The sequence below is a fragment of the Teleopsis dalmanni genome, chromosome 2, assembly GCF_002237135.1.
Source record: "Teleopsis dalmanni isolate 2A chromosome 2, ASM223713v2, whole genome shotgun sequence".
NCBI lineage: Eukaryota > Metazoa > Arthropoda > Insecta > Diptera > Diopsidae > Teleopsis > Teleopsis dalmanni.
In genome coordinates, this window is record NC_051847.1 from 229,671,919 (window position 1) to 229,696,626 (window position 24,708).

A 24,708-nucleotide genomic window follows, 5' to 3' on the forward strand; every position below is an offset into this window, starting at 1 on the left:
GTTATTGATGGTAATGACATAATTCTCGAATATTGACAAATATTGATTGCAATTAAAGCGGTTAATGTGAACTCATTCGTATGCAATTACCAACTCAACTCGAACGTCAATTACATTATAGTTCATATAGATTCATATACATGAATGTGGTACGAAATAATCCATTGAAACATATAAAGATGCCATAACTGAAATATAAATTTAAGCATAAGGAGCAAATGACTACGATTCATTAAAATTAATAAGTAAATGTATAAAAAGTTGAACATAGAATTTTTTCAATCACATTTCAAAAGCTATGTAAAATTACATATCTATTAGTTTTATAATTATAAGCTCTATAATAGAGGGTATATAATGGCTTGTCACTTTTAATATGCTATCTTAGCTTAAATGAATTGTAATATTTAGAAAATTGACTTAATATTCATAATAATATTTATAATTAATCATAAATATAAGAAATAACAAACATTAAATTAAAATTTAATTGATAAAACATGTAAGAGTAAAAAGGAGAACAAGAATTGAAATTACCAGGCAAGACAGGTATGAGAAGACATAAAGAAGCAAAAAATTCCATAAAATAAAATAAAGGTGTCTTTACATTGCGAAATTCTCTAAAAAAACTCTATGTAAACATTTTTCATATTAAAAGTTATGAAAAATTTTTTGTGTTAATGTCAATTGCCATACGCTTATTGAAAATAACAGATGGCGCTGCATTGGCAAAATTTTCTTCCGTTCTAATGTATGACGAAATGTAAAAGATTTTTGATAATTCAAAACATCATTTAAAAATAGTCTCTATAAAACTTAATTGACTTCATGAAATTATAAATTTCGGAATTATTTCCACCAAAGAAGGTAGAACCTTTCTAAAATTATTTATACGTTTATTTTTCCAGTAACGTTGGAAATCCTGTACATAAAAATTTGCTTTTATAAAATGTTACAAATTTAATAAGTTGCAAAGAATTTAATAAACCTACCAGACATCTCCCTCCACTTCCTCCAAGTAGGATCGGTTTTACGGCTTTATGTTGTACACAATTGTTAATTTTATAATAAGTTCTGACTTTGGTAGTTATTGTTTCAAGCCCAAAATTGTGCGGATATGCGTTGCTAGGTACTCACTCACTTCACCCTCCAAACTGGCAGTTTACCCTTAAAAAACACCTCAATTTCCGCGTGCACAAATTGCCAAGATAAACCGACTTTCCACAACAAACTCATAAGCTCCGACCATCTAACCAACGTTTGCACGGGAGCAATAAGTGGGCTTAGGAAATATAAAAAAAAACATAAATTCAGAAAATGGCACCACATCCTTTTTGTTAATAGGGGAAACGACATTTGTTATGCTAAACTAGGCAAGGTACCTAAAGTGGCAATAAGCTCAACAACGCAACAAATTGCAACCACAAACGACGACACTTTCAGCTCTCCCGAACTCATCCCTGTAGTACCTTCTGAGCACGAGAAAAAGTCAAGTGTCGCTGCCTGCACTACTCAGCCAATTTAATGCACGTTTAGCTGCCTAATTGAATATTATATACTTGCCTGTACATATCATATACCTGCGTATTAACCTGGTTTTTTGTTTTTCCTCTTTTCAGCGCCACGATTTTTCGTTCGAAAATCAACAAACTGCGGACCGGGAACAAAAGTCAACAAAATCTAAGCAAAAGAAACACAAAAAAAGCACGAATAATAACAACACGAATATAAGCATAAAAATCCAACAGCATGGATGAGGAACACGACGACGAGAGAATATGAGATTAGATGGGGCTTTAGTGGAGCCCCACCACGGAGCTCCCGCCATTGGAAGCTCCTTTGGTGTTAAGAAATATCGCGACAAGCGATGTAATGAAAACTCACACTGCAACATTACTAGTGTGGTGAAATTTGGTGTAAGTCGCAACAACAATAACAAGTATAATTATAACAACAAGAGTAAGAACAAACAGAGCAATAAAAGCAATCAAAAAAATTACTTGCTTTGTGCACAAAAACAGCAAAAACAGCAACAACAACAATTGTCAGTCGAAAATAAAATTACAACAACACCGCAACATATTTTTGAAAATGTACAAGAGCACGCAACGCTGAGTGCAGAAATTGAGGAATTAAATAAAAAACATAACAACAACACTAATAACAATAGTAGTAATAGTAATAGTGACAGTGGCGGTGACGGTGACGGTGAAAACAATAAAAATATTGAAATTAATGAAATATTTTTCGACAGTACAAACGTTAAAAATCAAAAAAGCATATACGACAATTTCCATATGCAACAACAAAAACAACAAAAACGAGACAAACAAGAAAAACAACAACATAGCAATGCCTTTGTTCTGTCTAAAATGGCTGCCAATACTGACATAGTTGCCGATGCTGACATTGACGCTACAATTAACTTTGATGCAAACGCAAAAGCTAATGCTGCCATCAGATTCGCCAATTTAGGTAATAACGGTGTAGCTGTAAGTGGTAGAAACATGTCACTGTCGTCGTCGTCGTCGGCGTCGTCGTCGTTGTTGTCAGTTGCCCCTTTAATTGACAGCATCCACATTGTCGCATCTAAGATTAAGCGTGTCCAACAATCGTTAATGCCGGCAACAGTTTCTTGCTGTAAGAATATCAATTTCATGCGACGCCGCTGCTTGACGTTGCTGTCGTCGTCGTCGTCGTCGCCATCGTCGTCGGCGTTGCCGTTGCCGTTTATGCTGTCGTTGCCATTGCCTTTACGTTTCTCTACGCTCGTATGGTGTGTTTTGTTTTACACGGTCTTGCTACGACCGAATTGCGTACGATGCGACGACGATAATTTCTTTTCAGTTAATAGCTTTAGCATGGGACCCGAAACAACAACGCCTAAATTTGGTACGTATAAGCAAATATGAATATTATTTGCATGCGAAAGTCGAAAACACAAATACAAATACGCAATAGAACAATAGATATATAGCAAATGCGAAAAAAATAATTTGCATAGATAAAAATAATGTATACATATAGCAAATTACGAATTATTGAATACATGCAAAAAATATTAAATACAAAATATTAGAAAACGAAATTGGATAATAAAAACTCAATCAAAGTTGTTAATATACAGTTTTTTATAGTCAAATGCAGATTTTTTAAGGCCAAATGAAAATAAAAAAAATAATGATCTTAGAACGAGTTAAAGCTACCAAGCAAATTCCCCAAAAATAATAGTTAAAAAAATTCCACTAGAAAACACAATATTTTTAATAGAACCGAACTATTTTTCTATCGTCTGTCGTCTTTTAAAAAAACTCAATATAAAGTTAAACTGAAATTAATCCATAATAAATATTAAAAGTCCTAAAAAGTCACAAGATATAATTAACATATTATTAAGAGTAGGAATTTCTTCATTTGAGCATCTCAGTTTGGCTTATACTTATTACTCGACGGTAGTATTTAATATATTTCTTTGACAAATTGTCACTGTTGGCTTTCCTCTCACCCTCACATTTACTTACATACTTCTGTTTAGAAATCCATAATTTTTAAAATTAATGTAACCTCTTCATAATTTTGCAAAATACTCAAAAGGTAAAAGGCTGAATGTCTATCTGAGTTAAATGGAAAATATAAAAATAGTTTTTAATCACTCAAACCGAAGAAACAAGTTTATAACAACTTTTTAGAAAAAATGAAAAAAAAATAAAATAAAAAATTCTGCTTCAAGGACATAGACACATGCTATTTGTAAAAGAAGAAGCACTTAAAAGGCCTTTAAATACAGAAAAAGTGAACAAATAGCGCAAAAGGAAAAGGATTTGCCATAAGCAGCTTTTGGGCTATATCCGTTTGCATTTTTTTTTGCATTTCAAAATTTTCCTCAACTAGTGCTTCAATGACTTGGAAACGTTTGAGTTATTTGCAAAAAAACTTAAAATCTGCGATTTCGGAAGTATTTAATGAACCGCAATTCTCGGAAATGAAGTAAAACTGTAAAGTCAATCTCAGTTCGTCAAATGAATTAAGCGAACACAAAAGCTCCATAAAAGACCAGAAAGCAAACAGTTTACAATAAAACATCCCCAGTTATTTAACGCATCCGTATCGCAATCCTTCTGTCGTAACACTTCACTTCGTACCGCGTCGCAACCTGTATTTAGAATTTTTACGTTGCTCGCTTGCAATTAAAGCGAGCGAAGCTCTGAATTGCGGCTGCTGACTCGAGGCTATCAATTCTAGCACAAAATTCTTTCTTTATTATTTCAGTTAGGACTACCGGGGAAGGATCTGCAGCACATCCTCTTTGTTAAAATGTTTAATGTATTTTAATTGAAGCTCGACACTTATGTTAGTTTCGTTACCTTGCATATTAAATTTTATACAAGAAAAAAACACAACAATGCCGTTACATACACTATCCTATCTATTTTTTTTTGTATTCTGATTATTTTAAAAAAACAAAAAACAAAATTATAGTTATATTATTGTAAGATTCTTTTTTTTTCATAATAAACACTCTAGATATTTAAAATTGAAACTAATAAATTTGTTTCTGGCAAATACTTGACAACTACTTGTCAGTGTTTAGTTAATCCGTATTAGCGCCATAAGGATTAATGCTTTACATTATACGAAAGTTATAAAGTGTTTATTATCAACAAACACCTTATCGCTTTTCTTTTTTTTTTTCTTCTATTGGCAATAATAACATATTATTGCGCATTTTTTTTTCAGTGGAGGTAGCGCCCCCTCTAGTTGAATCTGCCGTTTCAAAAATATTTTCCGGTAAAGTAATCTTTATTCATCCTTACAACACAACCAAACCAACGAAGCTGCGGGATGTTAATTCGCAGAGCAATATAATTTTCACAATAAAGTTTATACAGTTCAAGGTTTATTTAAATCCAGAAGTCGTTGTGAAGTCATAAAGAACCAAAAATATAGGGATGAGTTTTGTTCCTGAACAATCTCAGATGTATAGGTAAGATGAAAAACCTAAAAGCGCAAGTCTTGTCGGTGGGAAAAGCTCTACAAACTACAGATACGGCTTAATGCCATTCTGTAGAGGCTTATTAGTTTTGAAGGAATACCGAACCCGAATACTGCAGCGTGGACACCATCCCATATTGGGTTATCGAAAGCTACTATAAAATTGACTCATCGGAGTGTAAATGTCAAGTCAATGTTGGATCGACGAAATAGAAAGTCTTACTGTTAAAGCCCAATCAGTGAGTTGGCATATGGCTTCAACGTTTGACATTCCATCCTTGAATAATTCTGCATGTAGGTCACCCTTGGCATCTTTGATAGCATCGTTCTTTTATTCTGTTGGTTCCTTTCAACTAATGCAGAAAGTACATGCATTTTATTCACTAGTGTGATCGGATCGACTAAGTTTAAAAGCTTATCACTAAACCGCATTCAAACTCACATTTGTTTAAATTTCACGACAATAATAAAAAAATAAATAAAAAGCTGTAATAAAGTAATTTAGACTTTAAAATTTGTTGCTGCATCGACGACATTGTTTCTGCGAATGCACCAGGCTGCATTCTTGCCTGCCTGATACATGCCTGACATGCAATATTTCAAGAGTGTGGCATGTCATTCGCAACGAACAATGGTGCAAAATGTCTTAGTGCGTCTACATTGATTGCTTCGCATGGTTGTGTATTACTGATATACAACAATAAAGGAGCTCTCCTTTGGTTCTTGAAGTTGCAGTGCTATTGTTACTGCCATCCGCAGATTGACTATGCTGTATGTTTGGAGTGTGCACTTGATGCAAATCTATTTACTGCACTTGATTTCGAACAATGAGGAAATATTTAAATGCAAACGAAAATTTTCTAAAAATAGTTAAGGCAAAAACAAATAAAAATATTATGTGAAATATACTATGCTACATATATCATATATCTAATCTACATGTAAATTTTGATTACACATCATTAAGCAATATTATTGCTATTAATGTTATTGATATCATAACTCTGTTTTTAATAAACTAAACGAACTAGATGAACTGTTCTATATATATACGGCTTAATGTATATACGATTGTTAGGTTGGTTTGGCACCAAAGCTCACTTAAGCTCAAATAGTGGTCTGTTGTAATAGTACAGACGAGATATCGTTCATACTTCAGACCTAAAGAATAACTTTAAAGGTAGAAATCTCAAGTATCCAGTGGGAAAGAAGTAATTTCCACTTTAAAATAAAAGGATACTACTTCTATTTCAATATACTTAGCGATCATCATACGATCACTCTTCTTACCTTGCTAATCAGCCTTAGGCAACTAGCTTTTTCAGATACTTGCTACCAAAAGACATCCACATATAAACGGATAGATTCAAAAACAGCTGTGTATAATCAAGGAATGATTCGTGGTTGAAAGCCACATCTGGAGTCAATTGCTCTTCTACAGCTTCGACAAGAAGTTCAAGTCGCTTTATGGACACTTCCAGCTAAAGTCGAGTCACAGATTGTTATCAGATATTTCACATTCGTGCTTAAATTAAACGAGATTATTAATCCTAGATAAGTAATATGTCGTTGTAGTCCGCATACGATATAACGCTGAATTCGGATTACTCCAATCACTTGAGCAGTGTATTCGTTGTGATATTCCGCTGTGATTATTTTACCAAACCTTATCAAATCTTAGTTAAAACTTGAGATGAAATTTTATGATAATATTCGTTTATACATGATTGAAGCCACCATAATATCAAAGCTGTCTGCCAAAACCTATAATAAATGTAGACAAACTGTGATGCAGAGTAAAGTGTAGGATAAGTGATATTACTGATATATAGGTCAAGAACGCTTGTCAGAATTTTTAGGAGGAAAGTAACAGATTGATCAGTCGGTAGACTATGTGTTTTGAGTGTGCTAACTTCCTTGTTGTGGAGATAAAATAATATTCATAGGATCCCTATAAGATGGGGAGAATATAAAACAATTTAAGACAAATATATATGTTCAAAGGTCAAAGTAAAATAAAGCCTTTGCTCCGTTAAATACCAACGTTAAGGTTACACTCCTTGTCCAAAAAGCATTTGCACAGACCATTTCCGCATTAAAAACAGTCCGATATCGGAGCAGTTACTGATGGCAGTAGGAGTTAGCTGCAAACTATTCTCTTTTGCTTAGCTAAGCGTTTTTTGATTACTTTATGTGGGCTTCAATTATCATAATTCACCACCAGATCAATAATGAATATTAGTTGCATGTGGTCTGAAAATGAATAATCCTATGAAATGAGCCTGTTAGTTAACATATGTGAATTCCCCTCCTATTGGAGGGCAAAAATGCCGATTCATCGACTCTATAACTGATAATCAAATTTTCTTTCAAAATTAAATCATAAAGAGACTTGCCTCGCTTTGATGACTTAAATCTCTTTACACATGATATTTCATGTCATGATATGATGAATGATGCCACTTTAGACAACTTTCTCGATCGACTATAGAGATATACCGCGAGAGAATCTTACATATAAGTTCAAACATCAAAAGAAATCTACTTCCGTCTCCAGATGGCATAGTGTTGATTATTTCTAGATAAAAAGAAACTCTAGTATCAGAACTTGCAAGCACCGAGTGTTCATGACTAGCACCTTTGACATTAACTTCAAGCTGATTACTAGGCCAAACAGTTCTTGTTTTCCCTGTTTCTGAGAATGGAAAATGTGAATGACCAAACGGCAAAAGGTTGATTGTCGACATTACCTCTAGCTCGGGTAAGTACCACCTCGTTCTTCTTCATTAATTCAGAATACTTTATGACATTAAGTCATAGAGTCATCCACGTATTCTATAAACCACAGTTGAAGCACTGACATAGAAGTATGTAACCAAAAGTTTACATAGAGTCATCCACGTATTCTATAAACCTCAGTTGAAGCACTGACATAGAAGTATGTAACCAAAAGTTTATATTTGGCGTTTTGTGCAGAGGCCATTGTGATGATATCCAAAGGTCGAATATGATTCCTTGCTTCTAAGCAATGACCTCCGGAACTGGAGATAAGATCCATAATAAGATAATCAGTCTTTCCTGGAGGTCAAGAGCAAAGATTAAGTTCAACAAAGCCACAAGACCATTGACTTTACGCGTCTGGAAATCCAAACAATTCTTGTTACCACACCCGGCAACCAATAAATGTTTTTGTCAGCCAACTCTGTCAAAAGTAAGCTCCTCATTGTCAGCATCCAACATTGCTGTCTTTTGTCACGCTTCGAAAAGAAGCCATTTTTTTGGAGTTATCTTCCTGGCTGGGTCGATTTCATTGATTATGCCTACTAGCAGTCCATTGGTACAAAGTCCGATAAATGCTCTTTAAGGAGCTTTATACACTGGCAGGTATCTGGGGATTACGGAAGGCCTTGCCAGAGCTGATACAAACCCATACGACAACGACTGCTCAAATCTAGAATAATGGTAATCGGTTTATAGAAACAAAGGTTTTAACGGAGCCGGAGGCAATTACAAATTATGTTAAGTTAAAAATCTTATTTTCTTAAAAGAAACTCCAATTGTGTCTTTATTAATTTCATTGGAGACTCTGTTAAATCTGAAATCAATAACATTGGACAACTGCAATTTTTCACTTTTTCTTAGGTATTGTCATACACATATTATTTGCTGTGAAAACCCATCCCTGATCTTCGTTATATTTTAACATTTGAGGTTTTAAAGTAATTCCGTAGCATTTACATGTGAGTCAATTTACACACTTAAGCTGCTCGGATTCAGAAACAAATTGGTGTTGTTGAACAGAAATAAATAAAGAGCCTGAAAATTTATTTACTATTTCATAAGAAACATTCTATGTGTATTTGTGTGAATGTGTGTTGTTAACAGCATCCTTTCAGCTTGCCCAACTAAATTCCATTGTTTACTGTTTAATTTTAGGCCAGTTGGGCCTCTCGAGTTTAATTAAGAGATTTTCTGTTTCAAGTATGGCAAGTGGCACGTATACATACAAATAGCCTCAGCCCGGCAAGAGCAGGCATATCACGCACATATACACACCACAATCACAACTACAAAAAGTTCACGACTCCAAGTATTCAACACGCGACCCCACATAAAAATGTTGTCCGCTCTTCGGTTGTCCGCTCTTCAGGGTTCAAGAAAAAATTGAATGGCTTATAAAACGGCCTTTGTAGGATGTAGTCCGTAAGTGTTTATATTGATGTGCACAACTACAAGTACCACCACCAACACACACACACACACTTCTGTTGTGTACGTATACATTATTTATGCATTGAGGCGCTCATACGCCAAGCAGTACCATTTCATTCATACTTAATGAAGGATTATACTGGAATCCTTCCTTTGGCACTGCAACTTTATTATTTCTGTTTGCGTGTATATATATATGTAGATATAAATATATATATATATATATATATATATATATATATATATATATATATATATATATATATATATATATATATATATATATATATATATATATATATATATATATATATATGTATGTGTGTAGTGCACACATGCGGCACTATATGGGCGTGTTTGAATTAAGGAAGCGTTTGTAGTGAAATGCTTTTAGGTTTTTTATTTGACGCCATGAATATTTGATATGCCTCTCAACCGCAAACATTTGCTATTCAAGTGGCGAAGTAGCGTGGCTTGTGGCAGTGCTTAAGTTAAGAAATGCTTGGCATCGCTTAACACAAGTATAAAAGCTGCGCAAATATCTGCGACCCGCCACTACCGAAGCACTGCTGATGTGTGCCTGCTAATATGGTTATAAAAATATTTTAATAAAAACTTAAATGAATAATAAAAGGCATGAAATGAAATATAGAATTATTTCTAATAGCATATCCACAAATTATGAATTATGCGGTGTGCGGCAAATGTGCACTCTTCCGTATGCTGCCTAAATACATGATTCATCTATAAATGTACAAATTTATGAAATCGTTTGAGAAAAGTGCAACTCAACCATTGAACTTCCATCTCACTGCACACTAATGAGATGCATCCGATGCAAGCTCAATTCAAACTCCCATGTGGCAAAAGAAAACCTGCTGCTTTTACTTTATAATTGAAGTATTAATATTTCGGTTCATTGAGTTTCTGACTGCGATGGAACCAGAAAAATCCATAAATGATTATATTTTACTCCATTTTTTTCTTTTGTTTGGCTCTAGCCACCAAGGATTAGACATGAATCTAAAAATATTTCGAAAATATGCTTATATGCTTATGGAAGCGTGTAAAAAAAAAATATTCTTTCTTGCCAAGGATTGAAAAAGTTAGATTCTACTTTGAACTTCAACAATTTGAAAAACTATCATTTTAAAATCAAAAGGAATTTCGCATACTTTATTATGTTGAAGCTATTTGAGCCAGTGCAATGGACCACTTTAATTCTTTATTTATTAACTTTATTAACTAGATATCTTCAAACCACTTCTTTACACCTTGACTGGATTATTGTTTATCACTTCATCAGACTAAGCAATAATTGACCTCAGATCTGCATACCTCCCCGAGAAGCCTGTAATTATTCTGAGATTTCATAACACGGTGTTGATAAGTCTGTAAGTTTTCGCAAATATTTTCAGGGCTCTATCCATTATGTATTTTTTGATGGGATCAATCTTGAGGTCCCTGAGGATGTCATTCGTCCTAATGTACCACGGTACTTTGAAAAGTCTTCTCAGAGCCTCACTTTGTGCAATTTTTGGCTGGGGAATAGTAATGTTTGAAGCTTTGCTAAACGCTACACATCCATATAGAAGTGACGGACGAATTATTTGGTTATATATCAGTTCTTAACATTGAGATTTTCATTTCTGAATAGCGATTGGAGGTGATGAAGAATTTTGGCATAGCTAATTTTTTTCAGTTGAATATGTTTAAGCCATATAAAATAATACTTATATTATGTATAGTATAGGCCAGGACTGTCCAAAGCACGGACCGCAGCTAATGTTTGTGCGGTCTTTCATGTCATTCAATCTACTACAATTACACAAATTTTCTTTTGGTGTACTGGTACAACTACATTATTTTATTTTTATGATATACCAAATAAATGAATTTAAATTGATAAATTAATTAAACTAAATTTAATATTACAACCGTACTGCGGCCCTCCAATCTGTACAGTGATTTGTATTGGCCCGCGATCGCATCTAGTCTGGACAGCCCTGGTATAGGCTATCAAAAATAAAATCGATATTTGATATTGCGATTTGGCATTGGGCAGTAAAATGAGTTCAAATTTTAATTATTAGAATATACCCATACCAAGATTTCAGTTCCAGCATAAATAAAAGTTCCATGTCTCATCCAACAAAAAGGAGATACATTTTCTTTCATATTTTTTACTACCTTATAGGACACACATACACAGGAAAGTAAAATATATTAAAATAAATTACATGATTTTGAAAATAAATATTTTTAAGTATTTTGAGTAGGAATAACATTCATAAATAGATTATTTTTAGTTAGATAAGTTTTTATTGATATCCACATAGTTTCTGCGCAATACTATAATCTAATAACTGCTCTCAATAATATGGAATGAAATTCAGATAAAGTACCTATTAAAATTTGAAGTTTTTTAATATATGTTAAAGTTTTCTAGAAGCACTTACTGATTATCTTAAGTCAATAGGATCAATATTTTGTCAATCAATTTATCGATTGATCAATCAATTAAAAAAAGAGACAATTTATAAACCCTCTTTTCTTATAACGCAGCTATCAAAAATATAATACATATCCTTTGAACAAATTTTGAGACATATTCAAATGACCAATTTTAAAAAATAATATTTTAGATTATTTTTTGATTATAAAAATAATCAAAAACTCACATCCGTTTTCATGAGCATTTAAGTCGAATTGAGAGGATAGATATCCTGTGCACGTCCTGTCCTTTTAGTCGTTCCTATCGTTGTGTTTCCAATTTATCAGTGGGTTTTGTTGTTCTACGATTTATCATTTGAAATTCTTTTGGAAAGTTTTTAAACACGTAAAGATTGTTTGTTTATTTACACTGCGATGTCGTTAAATTTATTTTTTCATCTACAAGTCACAAAACTGATAATCTGACATCGTTTATATGGAAAAGCTTAATACACTATAAAGAAAACTACGATATCCAACTTAATGGTACTTTAATATTGATAATAATGCAAAGTTCTTAGGATTGAAATTCTCGTTTAAATTTCTTAAAATTACTGAATTTTCAATTTTTTCCCTATAATAAAAATTGTAATTTAAATATTTATTAGTCCGTTCCCTCTGATTAGTAGTAGTAATCACTTTCAAATTTATTTTTAAAAGTAAAGACACTACAAATTTCAGTATATGATTGATTAGTTATTAGATTTACTTATAAAAATATAGTTAGTTCGATAAATGAACTGATGGTTCAAGGCAATGATTGTTTTTTTCTATATTTTTGTTGTGTTTTTCAAAGTCCATTTACCTGCTTATTTTACTTAAATGTTGTTCATCTTATAAATCATACTTTAAGAAAGCAGTCCTATTGGTATTTTAGTAATATTAAAATTAAAAGTTTTGACTATTGAACTAAAGGTGCGGTATGTGCAGATGGTTTTCGATTATTATTGGTAAATCTAATTAAAAATAATATTTAATAAAATTATTTTATATTCTATATGTACATACATATGTATAAGTATGTACAATATAGTTGTATACTGTTAGTAGTACGCCCGTTTTACGTGCAATAATTAAACACACGCCTCTTTAAAATAATCGCCCAAAAGTTGCTTACGTTTTGATATGACAGGTTTCGGCAGGAATAAATCCTTTATATGGAAATTCAATTTAACGTTACAAAATAATTTAAATTCACTTTGATCTGCCTTGACTCCCCGAAGTCATTAAAAATTGAACATAAAATTTTCATTTGGATGAAGCCTGTCAACGTTTCTTTTAATAAATTTCTTTGGGGTATGACACCATGGAATACAAAATTCTAAAGAAAAGATTCAGAATAATCTGAACAAACAAGTCAACTGCAGATGGCGCTTGGAACAGTTTAAAAGTCGATTAACAGCAAATTGATTTGGATTGAAGAATATTAGGTGGGCTTTCCTCTAGCATCGGATGCTGAAATTTGTTGAAATCGTTAAGTGAACATTGGTCCAGAGATTTGTGCTGCTCAGGCACGCAAAATGGATTATTTTTAAAAATAATTTGGTCAAAAGAAGTAGTACATGAACAAAAGTCTAAAATAATTTCATTTGAATTTGCAATAAAAACATAAATCAAATTTATTTCCCTGGATGTCGGCACTTAAAAATATTCTAAAAATTGTAAATCATTTACAAATGTCCTTTTTTGTTCGTTGTAAATGCGATTTGATTGATACAAAAACACTTTTATTGCTTCGTTGTACTTGTGGTTATTTTTATTTTTATTTTTATTTTTATTTTTTGCTACTTATGAGCAAAAAGAAAATTTATTTTAGATTTTAGAATTTTTATAATATGAATTTTATAATCGTAAATATATTATCTTCACATTTTATTTAGATTTTGCCAGTCGAGGAAACAAGAAGTTCGGGGATAAATGCGAACGTACACTGGAATGTGGCTTTCCTGGCTCGACATGTGACCAAAAGAAAAAGTCCTGCCAATGCACTGAGGATTTGCCGGTCACAAATCACATTGATAAATGTGGCAAAGGTAAGCTTTTCAAAGATAAACTGATATGTTATAAATTCTTACATATAGTAAAGGATACACTTGTGTGATGAGAGCAAAGTAAGCTCATATCCGCTGCCAAACGACAAAAACTTTATATGGCAGCTGCGTACATAAATACATCAGTTGTAGAAGGATAGTTACCCATAAAATACAGGACAACTGATCCGTTAAAGAGGTAAACTTTTCATAAAACATTTAGCTCCGTTCACAGCCGAGACGACAAAGTCAAAAGAAGGCACATTTGATATACGAATTAAATCCATAAATTCTATTTGCCAGTTTAGTTCTTTATTTTCTTTATTCTGTTGTGATATGCTCGAGTAAATTAGAAAGGCAATAAATTTACACAGAAAACTTAGGATTGAACTCTAAACTGCAGAATAAATTTCTGCATTTTGTTCTCATTAGTTATTGTTTATGATTAGTTCAAATTTTGGCTAATAATGCTAACTTCTATCATATATATAGTAAATTGTACCCACATTAAGCATTTTAAAATCATATCCGTGGTTCCGTTTTAAATAAATATATTTATTTACCTTAGCGTATTTGTAATCTGAATAGTTGCAATTGTAGGGTCTATTCCTAACAATTTTTAAACTAATTAATTTCGGGCTATGAAGTACCGAAAATGTTACCAATTTGAAATGATAATGATTATATTATTTGTAAAGAAAAACTAATATAGATCAAATATAGATAATGTAAAACTTAAAGAGACTTTTTTGAAGTGATTTGAAGTGACAGAATAAGAAAAAATCATTTATTTACATTGTTTGAGAATTTATATTTCCCATCAAATATAAAATATCTCTAGAAATTCGATCATAAAAAACGGCAGTCGACTTCCTGAAATTTTAATGTCGATTAATTGTAATTTAATTTTAAGATAGGTATACGGAAAGTCCCTTCACTGAAGAAGGAATCGGTACAGACGTTAATGGGCTGTGGCTGAAATACTCGGATGCCCAGAATTATAAAATATGCTTACCAACTTAGGCAGACAGCATAAAAAAACTCCCAATTCACATGAAGTGGCTTTAAAATTAATGGCGGAGAATGTTAGAAAGTTGAATATTCTTCGACAAAACAAGCAGATGTGACTCCAATGGGTTCCAAATTGCGCTGGAATTTCTGGCAACGAAATTTTATACAAACTTGTCACGGAAGAAGCAGTGTCACTTTTTGTAGGTCCGCAACCAATCAGTGGTTTGCAAGGTGGCATTTTTCTTATCATTTATTTGGAAAGAAAAGAAGATACAGACAAATCTTTACTGGGATAATCTAGTAGGGTTATAACAATCAAAAACGCTTATAAGAACGTACTAACAATAACGGTTTAAGAATTGTACGCAACTATGTAAAAATAATTTAAGATTCATAATTCAACAGAGTACTATCCTCCTAAAACTTGGGAATTTACTCTAATCAAACTTATAGGCTTTTTAGGGAACATAATGCAAACACAGAATACGAGAATACCGACTGTTTGCCAGACTGAGCTGTTTGACTGAGGTATATATCTCATATCGAATGCGAAAATAAAACTCTGTAATGTAGGTTTAATACAACAATTTGTCAAAAAGATTAGACTTAGAAAAATATTCTGTATCCATGAAGGAGGGACAGAATAAATAATATATAATATATCCATGCCCCAGCACAGAATTAATAATAACGGGAATATCTGTAGAATAAAAAAGGTGTGATTTCTTATAGTGATAGAAATTTACTTTAGTTCCTTATTCTATGAGTTGTAATCCATAAGACTTAAGCGACAATACTTGTCTACTCCTTGAATTTGCAACTTATATCATAAGAAAAGTGTTTTCGTTTGCATAGCAGAAATAAAGTTGAAATTCAATTAAAGATAGATTTAATATGATTTTTCTAAATTAAAAATATTGGAAAATGGTTATTATATTCATATGAGCACTTAAATTTTTGATTCTGTTATATGTTACTTTTAATGATAAAAATAAAAAATTTCTGTAATTATATTAGTATAATTTGTATGATAATAAGTTCAATGCAATTAAGGATCGTTGCTAATATCATGTCAAACTCAATCAAATAATTTTCGCCACTTCGGTGTTAAATCTTTTTTTATAATAACTTTTCATACCTTTTTAAATTTGACATTTATTTTTTCCTATTCCGTTCCTGTGGAAGGTGAAAAAAATTGAAATGTCATATAAAATTTTTATGACGGAAGTTTTGCAGCCTTGCCTCACATGCATAGTAGGTTGCACTGCAGTAAAATTTTGTAAATGAATATATAATAATAATCGATCAAACTTTTCTCAATGCTGTCAGATACCTCTATTTTTAGATTTACTGCTCATCAATCCAGGAATATTCATTGCGTAGATTAATTTTTCTGTATCATAAGTTTCTCTCAAAAAACATAATAAATAATAAAAATAATTTTTTTAACAAACATGGATTTTTTATTTAAAAGTAGTATATAATTACCTATGATACCAAAAATAAACAGTAAGTGATATATATTGTAAGTTATAAGTCGAAGTCCTTTACATCCTTTCTGCTGTTTACTTATATATGGACTCTTGATTTAACATAAATATACTCTTTAAGCTCTTTAAAACTCTAACCCTCCGTGCTATGATGCAATTAAGGTACTTTCCTCTGCTCCAGTTTTGTATTGGTGTCCGACTCCTTGCTGCTGACATTTCTGCTTCATTGTACAGTGAGAATATTGCATTTATGCACTTGCTTCCTTTTTATATATATCTGCATATACATATATAATTTTATTAAAGTTTAATGCCGAAAAATACAGTTTATATTCACTCCTCATTCGCGGTAGCTTAGAATTTTGCTGCAGTTTAATGAAGCAGCATGTGATTGGCATAGTTCCAAAAAAATTGTCATTTCTTTCTTAATAATTTTAGATTGCAAAGACTTTTCTTACAGCAAATTATTTTCCAAACTAAAGTTTTATTTAATAATTCAACGATAGAATTAATTTTCTAACTATTATATGAAGATGTGTTAGTCTTTATATTGCATAATTAAGAAGAAATCTTTATTCAGTCTTTAATTTTAATTATTTTTTATTAAATGATTTCTTCACTTAATACTTTTGATGTTGGTATTTTAAGGGACACAGCCCTTTTGAGCAGGATGAAGCTAAAGTGATTACCTAATTACGTATTTTAACTTTTTTTTATCTCAACTAGACAAGAAGCGTCTAAGATGACAGAAAGTAATCACATTTCTTATGAGTAAAATGAATAAGAAGCTGTTGTCGCTGTATTAGAAACTCCTTAAGAGACTGAGATGGATTAAAGTCAATTGTAGCACAAAGAATCTGCTATTGTCATTGTGAATCGCTGTACTAGGAGGTAGTTTCCCTATTATACTCTATAAGACTCATTACATTTATTTAATTCAAGCCACCATAGATTTTAGTCGTAAAGAAATAGCTATATTTTCTGTTCTCGTATCTAATATCATAATTTGGTCAAAATAATATTTTGAATAAGGATAGAAATTTTCTAATAAACAGCTATTAATACTTCACATATCTGCGCCTTTAATAGGAACACTTAAGCAAAGTATCTATAAACCAATTTATGTGTACGAGTATATTTAAATACACTGAAAACTTTATACTTTAAGTACAATTTAGAAAAGAGAAAAAAACATGAAAGCAACAATGGCGTCTCGAGAGTAAAAAAATCAATTCATTTGGCGACAGATTTCTTTTGCCACATGCTTTCGCCAGGATTCATAATCATGCAACGCTTTACGGCACGGTGCGGAATCCTGCGTCGAATCAAACTGTATTGGCGCCGCTCAAGCACCATTAAACCATTAAAGCGCACCTAAATACAGACTGAGGAGTACGACACAAGAGTTTGTTGACGAACCGAGACTGCGAAAAAATCATAGCAAAACATTCAAAATACAAATAATTTACGCGCCTCGAAACATGAAGGAGAGTGCGCCTTCCCAATACGACGCTAAGTGAACACACACTTGGCAAGGACACGCTTGGAGGATACTCTGCATTCAACATATCATTTATGTAAATATTGTTGCATGAATCAATTTCAGGCGTTTACATTTAATGGGTATTTAACAGTAATAATGCGGTTGGGTACGCAAACTGTTATCTATGTTGGGTAGTGGAGGGCAAAGTATTTCGGTTCCCATTTCATCACTGAATTAATTATAATTAAATATCAGTTGTTTATGCACAGCAAAGCAAATTTTGATTCAGTGATGGTATTTACTTATCAATGTTGTTGGGAGGACACATCCTAATGATCCTTTTATATGGCATTAGAATAAACAAATCGGAAAGTTTTTAACTTTTACAGTTTAGTTTATTCCTGAAGGCTTAAGGAAATTCTAATATATTTCATATTCTTAAATACTTCTAAAAAGTAATTTAAGTTAATAATTTTTTCTTTGATGAAAATATGAAATAATAAAGTGCAAACATATTTTCAAGTTGACTCTAGACAAACGCTCCTACAAGCGTTGTACAGCCAAGATAGCTATATATTTATATACGTTGAATGCTTATTACAACTATATATACTATATAACAGTACAAACCTCATATTATAGACACTTTACTCTGGTCATTGTTTTAACGAAAAATACAAATTTAATTAATTTAAACCAATCGTCCTTTTCATAGCCAACACTTACCGCAGTCAACACAAAATGTCAAAAATATCATAACAATTTTAGTTATCCTGACAAGCCAATAAGTCAGAATGCTTTTACATTTTTAATTAAAGTCAATTATGAAATGTCGTAATCCTGGTAAATAAATCGTTTTTATTACAGAGGCAGCTGTCAACGAGTCCTGCTTCTTCAATGAGCAATGCGAAGTGAAGTATTTCCAAACCGAATGCCGTGACGGCAAATGTATTTGCCGCTTCGAAATGACACCAATTTGGGGAAAGGATGGTTCTGTGGAGTGCAAAGGTAGATATACTCAATTCACATTTCATTCATAAATATTTTGTAATAATTTCAACTGTCAATTATCCTCACAACCTTTATTACTGTTGTTTACAGGACGCCAGGAGAAGCGTGGAAAGGAAACCTATATTGATCCGGCTATGATTGGCGTACTGGTAGGAATGGCACTGATGTTCATTATTATTTGTGTTGTCCTGCGATTGTTTAGCCAGTGAGTAATGAAAGCCAAGTATACTTTCTTTTCACTTCGTTTCCTTATACTTTACGCTATAAATGAATTTTCATTTCATTAAAATTTGATTGAAATTTAATTTCCCCCGACAAATCATAAATATTAAAGCTTTCTGTTATATTCAAACAAAAAAGGATTTAACCTATCCCCAAATTTTTCCTTTTTTAATAAATAAACGACCTGTTTTCTTAATTTGATCTACATTTTCTACATCCTTTTTAACTGGTAAAATAAGATAAAAAAGTTGGAGATGAATAGAAAAAAGTTCGAAACACATTGGAAAAAGTTTGTCAATTTGTCGCTAATGAAAAGTTAATGAAATAAAAAGTTTTACAATTTCAATGAGCAAACTTTTTTTTTTAAAACAGTAACATTTGTACAAAAATGTTGACGAGCAATTGTCACTTTTAACGCAGAATCCTAACGAAAATGTCATTCAATACAAAGTTTCCCTTCGCACCCTTCCACTTAGCGAAGAGCCTTCGAAGTTATAAGTCGGTACTGTTAGCAGCTACGAAGAGTTTGAAACTTTTTCAGGAAAATTAACTCCCATTTAAGGCAAATATACATTAGATTCCAAAGAAAACATTTTCCGCTTTCTCTTATCGCAAAATCGATATTAGATTTTCTAATCAAAAGGTTTTGCAGTATTTTGTAGCTCAGATAGAAATTAAATCGGAGCAGTGACCGGCATTAGGAACTTCATTTGAGTTTATATTCAGACATTTTGACAAACGCACCTTTTTTCTGCTTCCTATAAACGTAATAACTTTAAAAAAACAGCTTTAAATAATACACCAAACTAACCTTTCAGCTTATTTAGTTTCGAACACTTGCTCTCTGCATACAAAGTCTGAACTATCTTTCTGAAAAGACAATTAGTCACATTTTTTATAAGCATTACTGTATTTTTTCAATATGTAGAAAGCATCAGATCACTAGGTGACATTTTACCACACTAAATTCAAATGTATCACCAAGCGATACAACAACAATAAATAGTTGAAAACAACTTCCAATAATCAAGGTATATAGCTTTGACAAGAAGTTAAAAAAGGTCGTGATTGGCGAAGATAAATTTTCTTTTTATTTTGATGAAATGGTGACAATTGACGCACATAGTGACTCTCTTTCTTTACAATAAATCCATAATTGGTGTTTTATTAATAGAAAAAAACTGTTTCTTTATAATCCTTACAGTTTATCACAAAACTAAATTTCAGATATTTTATTATCTGACGCAAACAAACCAATTCAATTCTAGTACAGATATAATCATAGACAAGATCAGAAGCGAAATTAGGAGTGGAATAGCGTTGTTATACTGATATGTCAACAACAGCTGTTTCAGTCCAGCGGTAGTTCTCCATTTAAAATTCCGCTCACTTTAAAACTGCCACAATACCATATTAGAATGCTTGACCCCCTTCTCAATCCAACTATGATATAAGTGATAAATTTGTCTTAGTATTAAGAGAATTAATAATAATAGGATAAACTATTGGAATCTTTAAGGAATCTTCAAGTACATATTAAGGATTAGAAAGAAACATATATTGCTGGATTTTATTTAAGTCTAACCATTTATGCATCAACCTAAGAAAATATGTTTGCATATTTTAATTAGCGATTTATGGTTACCATCTGTGATAGTAACTAATAAGTTTTAACCTTATTAAGAAGAGATTATTAATAATATATGCATAAATCATATTATATTACAACCGTCGAACTTAATTTACTTAATTTATCATGGGATCTTTTTTCCTTTTTTTGGTTGTACCCCTTTAATCCAGTACATAAAACCGCATGTAAAATGTTTTGAGTTTTTATTTTTCATTTACAGAGCGCGATGGCGTGAGAATCGTACAATTTTCAACACTCCTAACCCGAGGTTGATGAACGTTTCTCTCCTCCGTGATAGTAAACTTTTGCATGGACAAGAACGTCGTGGCTCCAGAATGTCAGTGCGTGCACCTTCACGTCAACCGAGCATGGCTTCGCTGCGTCCCCATTCGCCTAATCCGTCGCTAGGTAAGACAGGTTTGTATTCCATCGACTAAATGCACTAATTCTACAAATTTTCTGTCTTTTTCCTTAAGAGTTCTGTTTTAATTAATAATTTTGATTACTTTAAAAAATTTCAAAATTTATAAAAATTTTAATTATTTTATATTAAATTGAAATTTTAATTTATTTGCGTTTGTTTTTGTAAATAAATAAAAATGAATAGATAAAAGTTTTAAATAGTTTCATATTATATAAAATAAAAACCAAACCTGATGCAGGTTATACATGTTCAAACTTGGTGTACAGCAAAGGTCTGTTGTAGTATGAGAGACTTCGCCCGACAAATATCAAAATATTTTGATTTTCGTCCAACCGGATGAGCTCGCACTACATCAATACAGAAATTCTAAATCATTTTACAGCAGTTTGCATTGTGTATACCTTCGATAATACGCTCACAATCATCAGAAGATAAATAAAATTTTATTAAAAAAATATAAGCAATCTAGCAAAAATGATAAAATTATAAAATAAAGGTAGGGTGCGAAGTACCTATCATAGCTTAATGGCGCCGTAAAACTCCTGAACCATATAGACAACTAAGGCAATATGTAAAATGAATCTGCGATGCTGGATTTTGGATCTGCTACTTATGTTAATGCGCATAGATGCTTCCGATTACGACGTGTTGAAAGCATTTACTTTTTGTTCTACGTTCTCTCAATTGCTTATAAAATGTTTTATTTGATGTTTTGAATTTACGGAATCGCAATGATATAAAATGACACCGCTTCCACATTAATGCACATTTAACTATTAAAATACTAATATAATCACAAAACTATTTCACTTGATGCGGATTAAAAATATTTTTGGGATAATATTTTATAGAACTTCGTTTTGAAGTCGAACATATATGAATAGATAGGATGTTGAATAAGAAAATTAAAATTTTATATCTCATTATGTAAAAACTGCCCTGGTCAAGGGACTGCCCTGAAGCAGTCTTGAATGCAAGATTTGCTGACACTATTCCACGCTTTATAACCAATCTCTCCTTGCGGTGAGATAATTTAAAATTTTTATAACACTCTGGTCAAGGGGCTGCAGTTTAGAAGTGGCGTTTACTGGCAAAAAATTTTTTTTACGTGAGTGAGATTAGGGAACCCATTATGCGCTGTACAATTGTCCATACATAACAGTAAATTTCGATATTTAGTTATCATTTAGCATCTGAAGTCATTCGTTAAATAGATACATTGTCATCCACGCTTTCTTATTGTGTGGGTAAAGCATTGGAGAAGAAACCAAAGAAAACACAGAGAGTTGTACCAAGAAAGAATAAAAAAAAAAATTCACTAGAATACATTTTTTTTAATAAACGACCAGATTAAAATATCCAAAAACGCGAAGAGTTTAATGAAAATCAATAATAATTATATATAATAATCAACGTAATAAATATTTATCTACTGTAAATAATGGTATATACTCGTATATATAAATATATATATATATATACAATATGCAATATAGTTATAATTATAGCTTTAGTTATTTTTATAATTTATTTAAAAACGTTATTGAAATATATAATAAAAATAAAATATCAACTTAAAACGATATCTACAGGTACATTTTTTCTTTTAACCAATCTTATACCGACATAAAGTTAACCACACAATTAAAATTTTCTCTATTACCGAATTAATGTACAGGACGAATGCCACGTTCGAAGAGCAATACACGTTCCAGTGACTCACGCGTTAGCGATGTCTCAAATTGCTCTAGATTGCTCGAGCATCCACATAACACTAATGCCTCAGCAAACGCATCTGCAACTGCATCTGCCTCCACCACAGCCACTGCACACTCGCAACATGCGCCGAACGCAACACACATATCACTGACAGCAGCAACAAATGATGCTATCACTACTACATACGTATCCGCGCCCGGTGCTGGAACTGCCTGTGGCATGTCCATGAACACTTCACCATCGGTTGCCATCAGAACGAATAAATTTTAAACGGAACTTGCGTTGCTGTGCCGATTTGATCAATTATTTTTAATTTGGCCACAAGCAAGACTATATCAGCACCACCGACACCAACATCCACACCGAGACATACACCGATATAGAAATCAATACCGTTAACGGTAGCGATACCGATTACGTCATACCGTCATATACGGACAATACCATTATTGAACAGATATTGTTGCACTACTTCTGAAATCGAAACTGAGGTACAGCAATATTTTTTGAGGACGTTAGATTTGCCTTACATTCAAAACCAAACGTAGAATTGATTCATATCTGGAAAGTGGTGTACAACTATAACTCTTATTTTTGTTGTAGCTCTTATATGACAATGTAGAAATCTATAAATGTCCCGTTCGTTTTTTTTTCTTTACAGTAGTCATTACACGAGTGCTCTATACTATCCTTCTAAATGTCTTCCAATACAAAATACCAAACACTCAACTGCTCTACACATCTTAACTTAACAACTACACTTATACACCTAGTAGTGGAACCGCAAATGTATAGATATCAGTAGTTTCTTTTTATTTTTGCTTTTAGTCTAACAACACCTTTCTTCTTTCTTTTAATATATTGTCTTCCAATTTTTTGTTTTTGTACGCCGAAATAAAAAACTTCGAGAATTCTAGAATTCTAGAAAAAATCCTATTGTGTCACCTATAATCTAAGGTAAAAATCTTTTTATGTAAAGTAAAATTTACCCCCACTGAATTATTTATTTGGAAGAATTTTGTTACCTATGGATACTGATATTTTTTTAAACTAAAAACTAAGTTTGTAATTAATATTGTGTCTAGTTAAAATATGTCCAGTCTCACTGAACATGTTCTGAATTATTGAACAATTAAACCTATATCAATTTTGTTTTTGTCTCTGTCCGATTTCAATGCTTTCTTAACGAAGATTATTTTGACCTTTATAAAAATAACAACTGCTGAATAACGTTTATTCTGTTCCGATCAGTTGTAGCACAAATCGCTATTATGGCCGCGGTTCTCCGCTCCATTTGTAGCCTATGTTCGTACTATAGTCTGTTTCTTATTATATTGCCAATCATGCGTTGAATATATTTTCAGATGCCATTATCTTAAATTACAAAAGATTGCAATTATATGTTAAGTTAGTCCAACACAGATATCAATAATATAATTTTCTTATATTATTTTCAAGCTAGACTTCTGAACAAGATAATACCAGGCTGGTTTTCTACCCTCTCTGCAATTTTAAACTTAACCAATTACACTTATGTAGGTTTGGGTCATCAACAATATTTCGTGACACTAAACTTTCTGTTTATTCAATTGAATAACAATTGTACTTCGAAATTATTGTGGGACAAGAGAACTAGGCTTCTTAGTTATAGTAACGCAAATACACCTTGAGTAGACCTATTAGAGACATAAATGTGTATTCGAAGACTTCAAATATTACTCCTAACTGAGTGTACTTTTTGATTTTCTTGTGGATTAATCGCGTTTCTTCACGATTGAACAATCGATTCATAAGTGATATATCATCAGTGATATATATATGTGACTAAACTATATAATAAATAAATAAAGTAAACACAATTAAAAAAAATATTAATAAATTTTATTTGCAATATTTTTATTTATAATTTGTTTTAGAAAAAATTATTTTATTTGCTGTGCTTTTCAAATTTCATTTCAATCAGTTTTTCGCTGTCTGCAGTTATAATTTCA

General features: G+C 31.9%; 1 protein-coding gene across 3 annotated transcripts in view; it reads left to right on the plus strand.

Annotated features, from left to right (window-relative positions):
- Nucleotides 1-24,708, plus strand: part of LOC119679109 — a 43,987-nt gene that overhangs the window by 17,031 nt on the left and 2,248 nt on the right. Inside the window, exons 2-7 of one of the 3 annotated variants that reach the window (XR_005252388.1) lie at nucleotides 1,620-2,892; nucleotides 13,578-13,730; nucleotides 18,579-18,719; nucleotides 18,813-18,927; nucleotides 20,795-20,991; nucleotides 22,677-23,208. Coding sequence is in view for 2 of the 3 variants with exons in the window: in XM_038091287.1 (XP_037947215.1) it covers nucleotides 1,779-2,892; nucleotides 13,578-13,730; nucleotides 18,579-18,719; nucleotides 18,813-18,927; nucleotides 20,795-20,991 (1,720 nt within the window). In the remaining variant the exon portion in view is untranslated. The remainder of the gene's footprint in view (nucleotides 1-1,619; nucleotides 2,893-13,577; nucleotides 13,731-18,578; nucleotides 18,720-18,812; nucleotides 18,928-20,794; nucleotides 20,992-22,676; nucleotides 23,209-24,708) is intronic. The other 2 variants (XM_038091287.1, XM_038091288.1) reach the window with 2 other exon arrangements.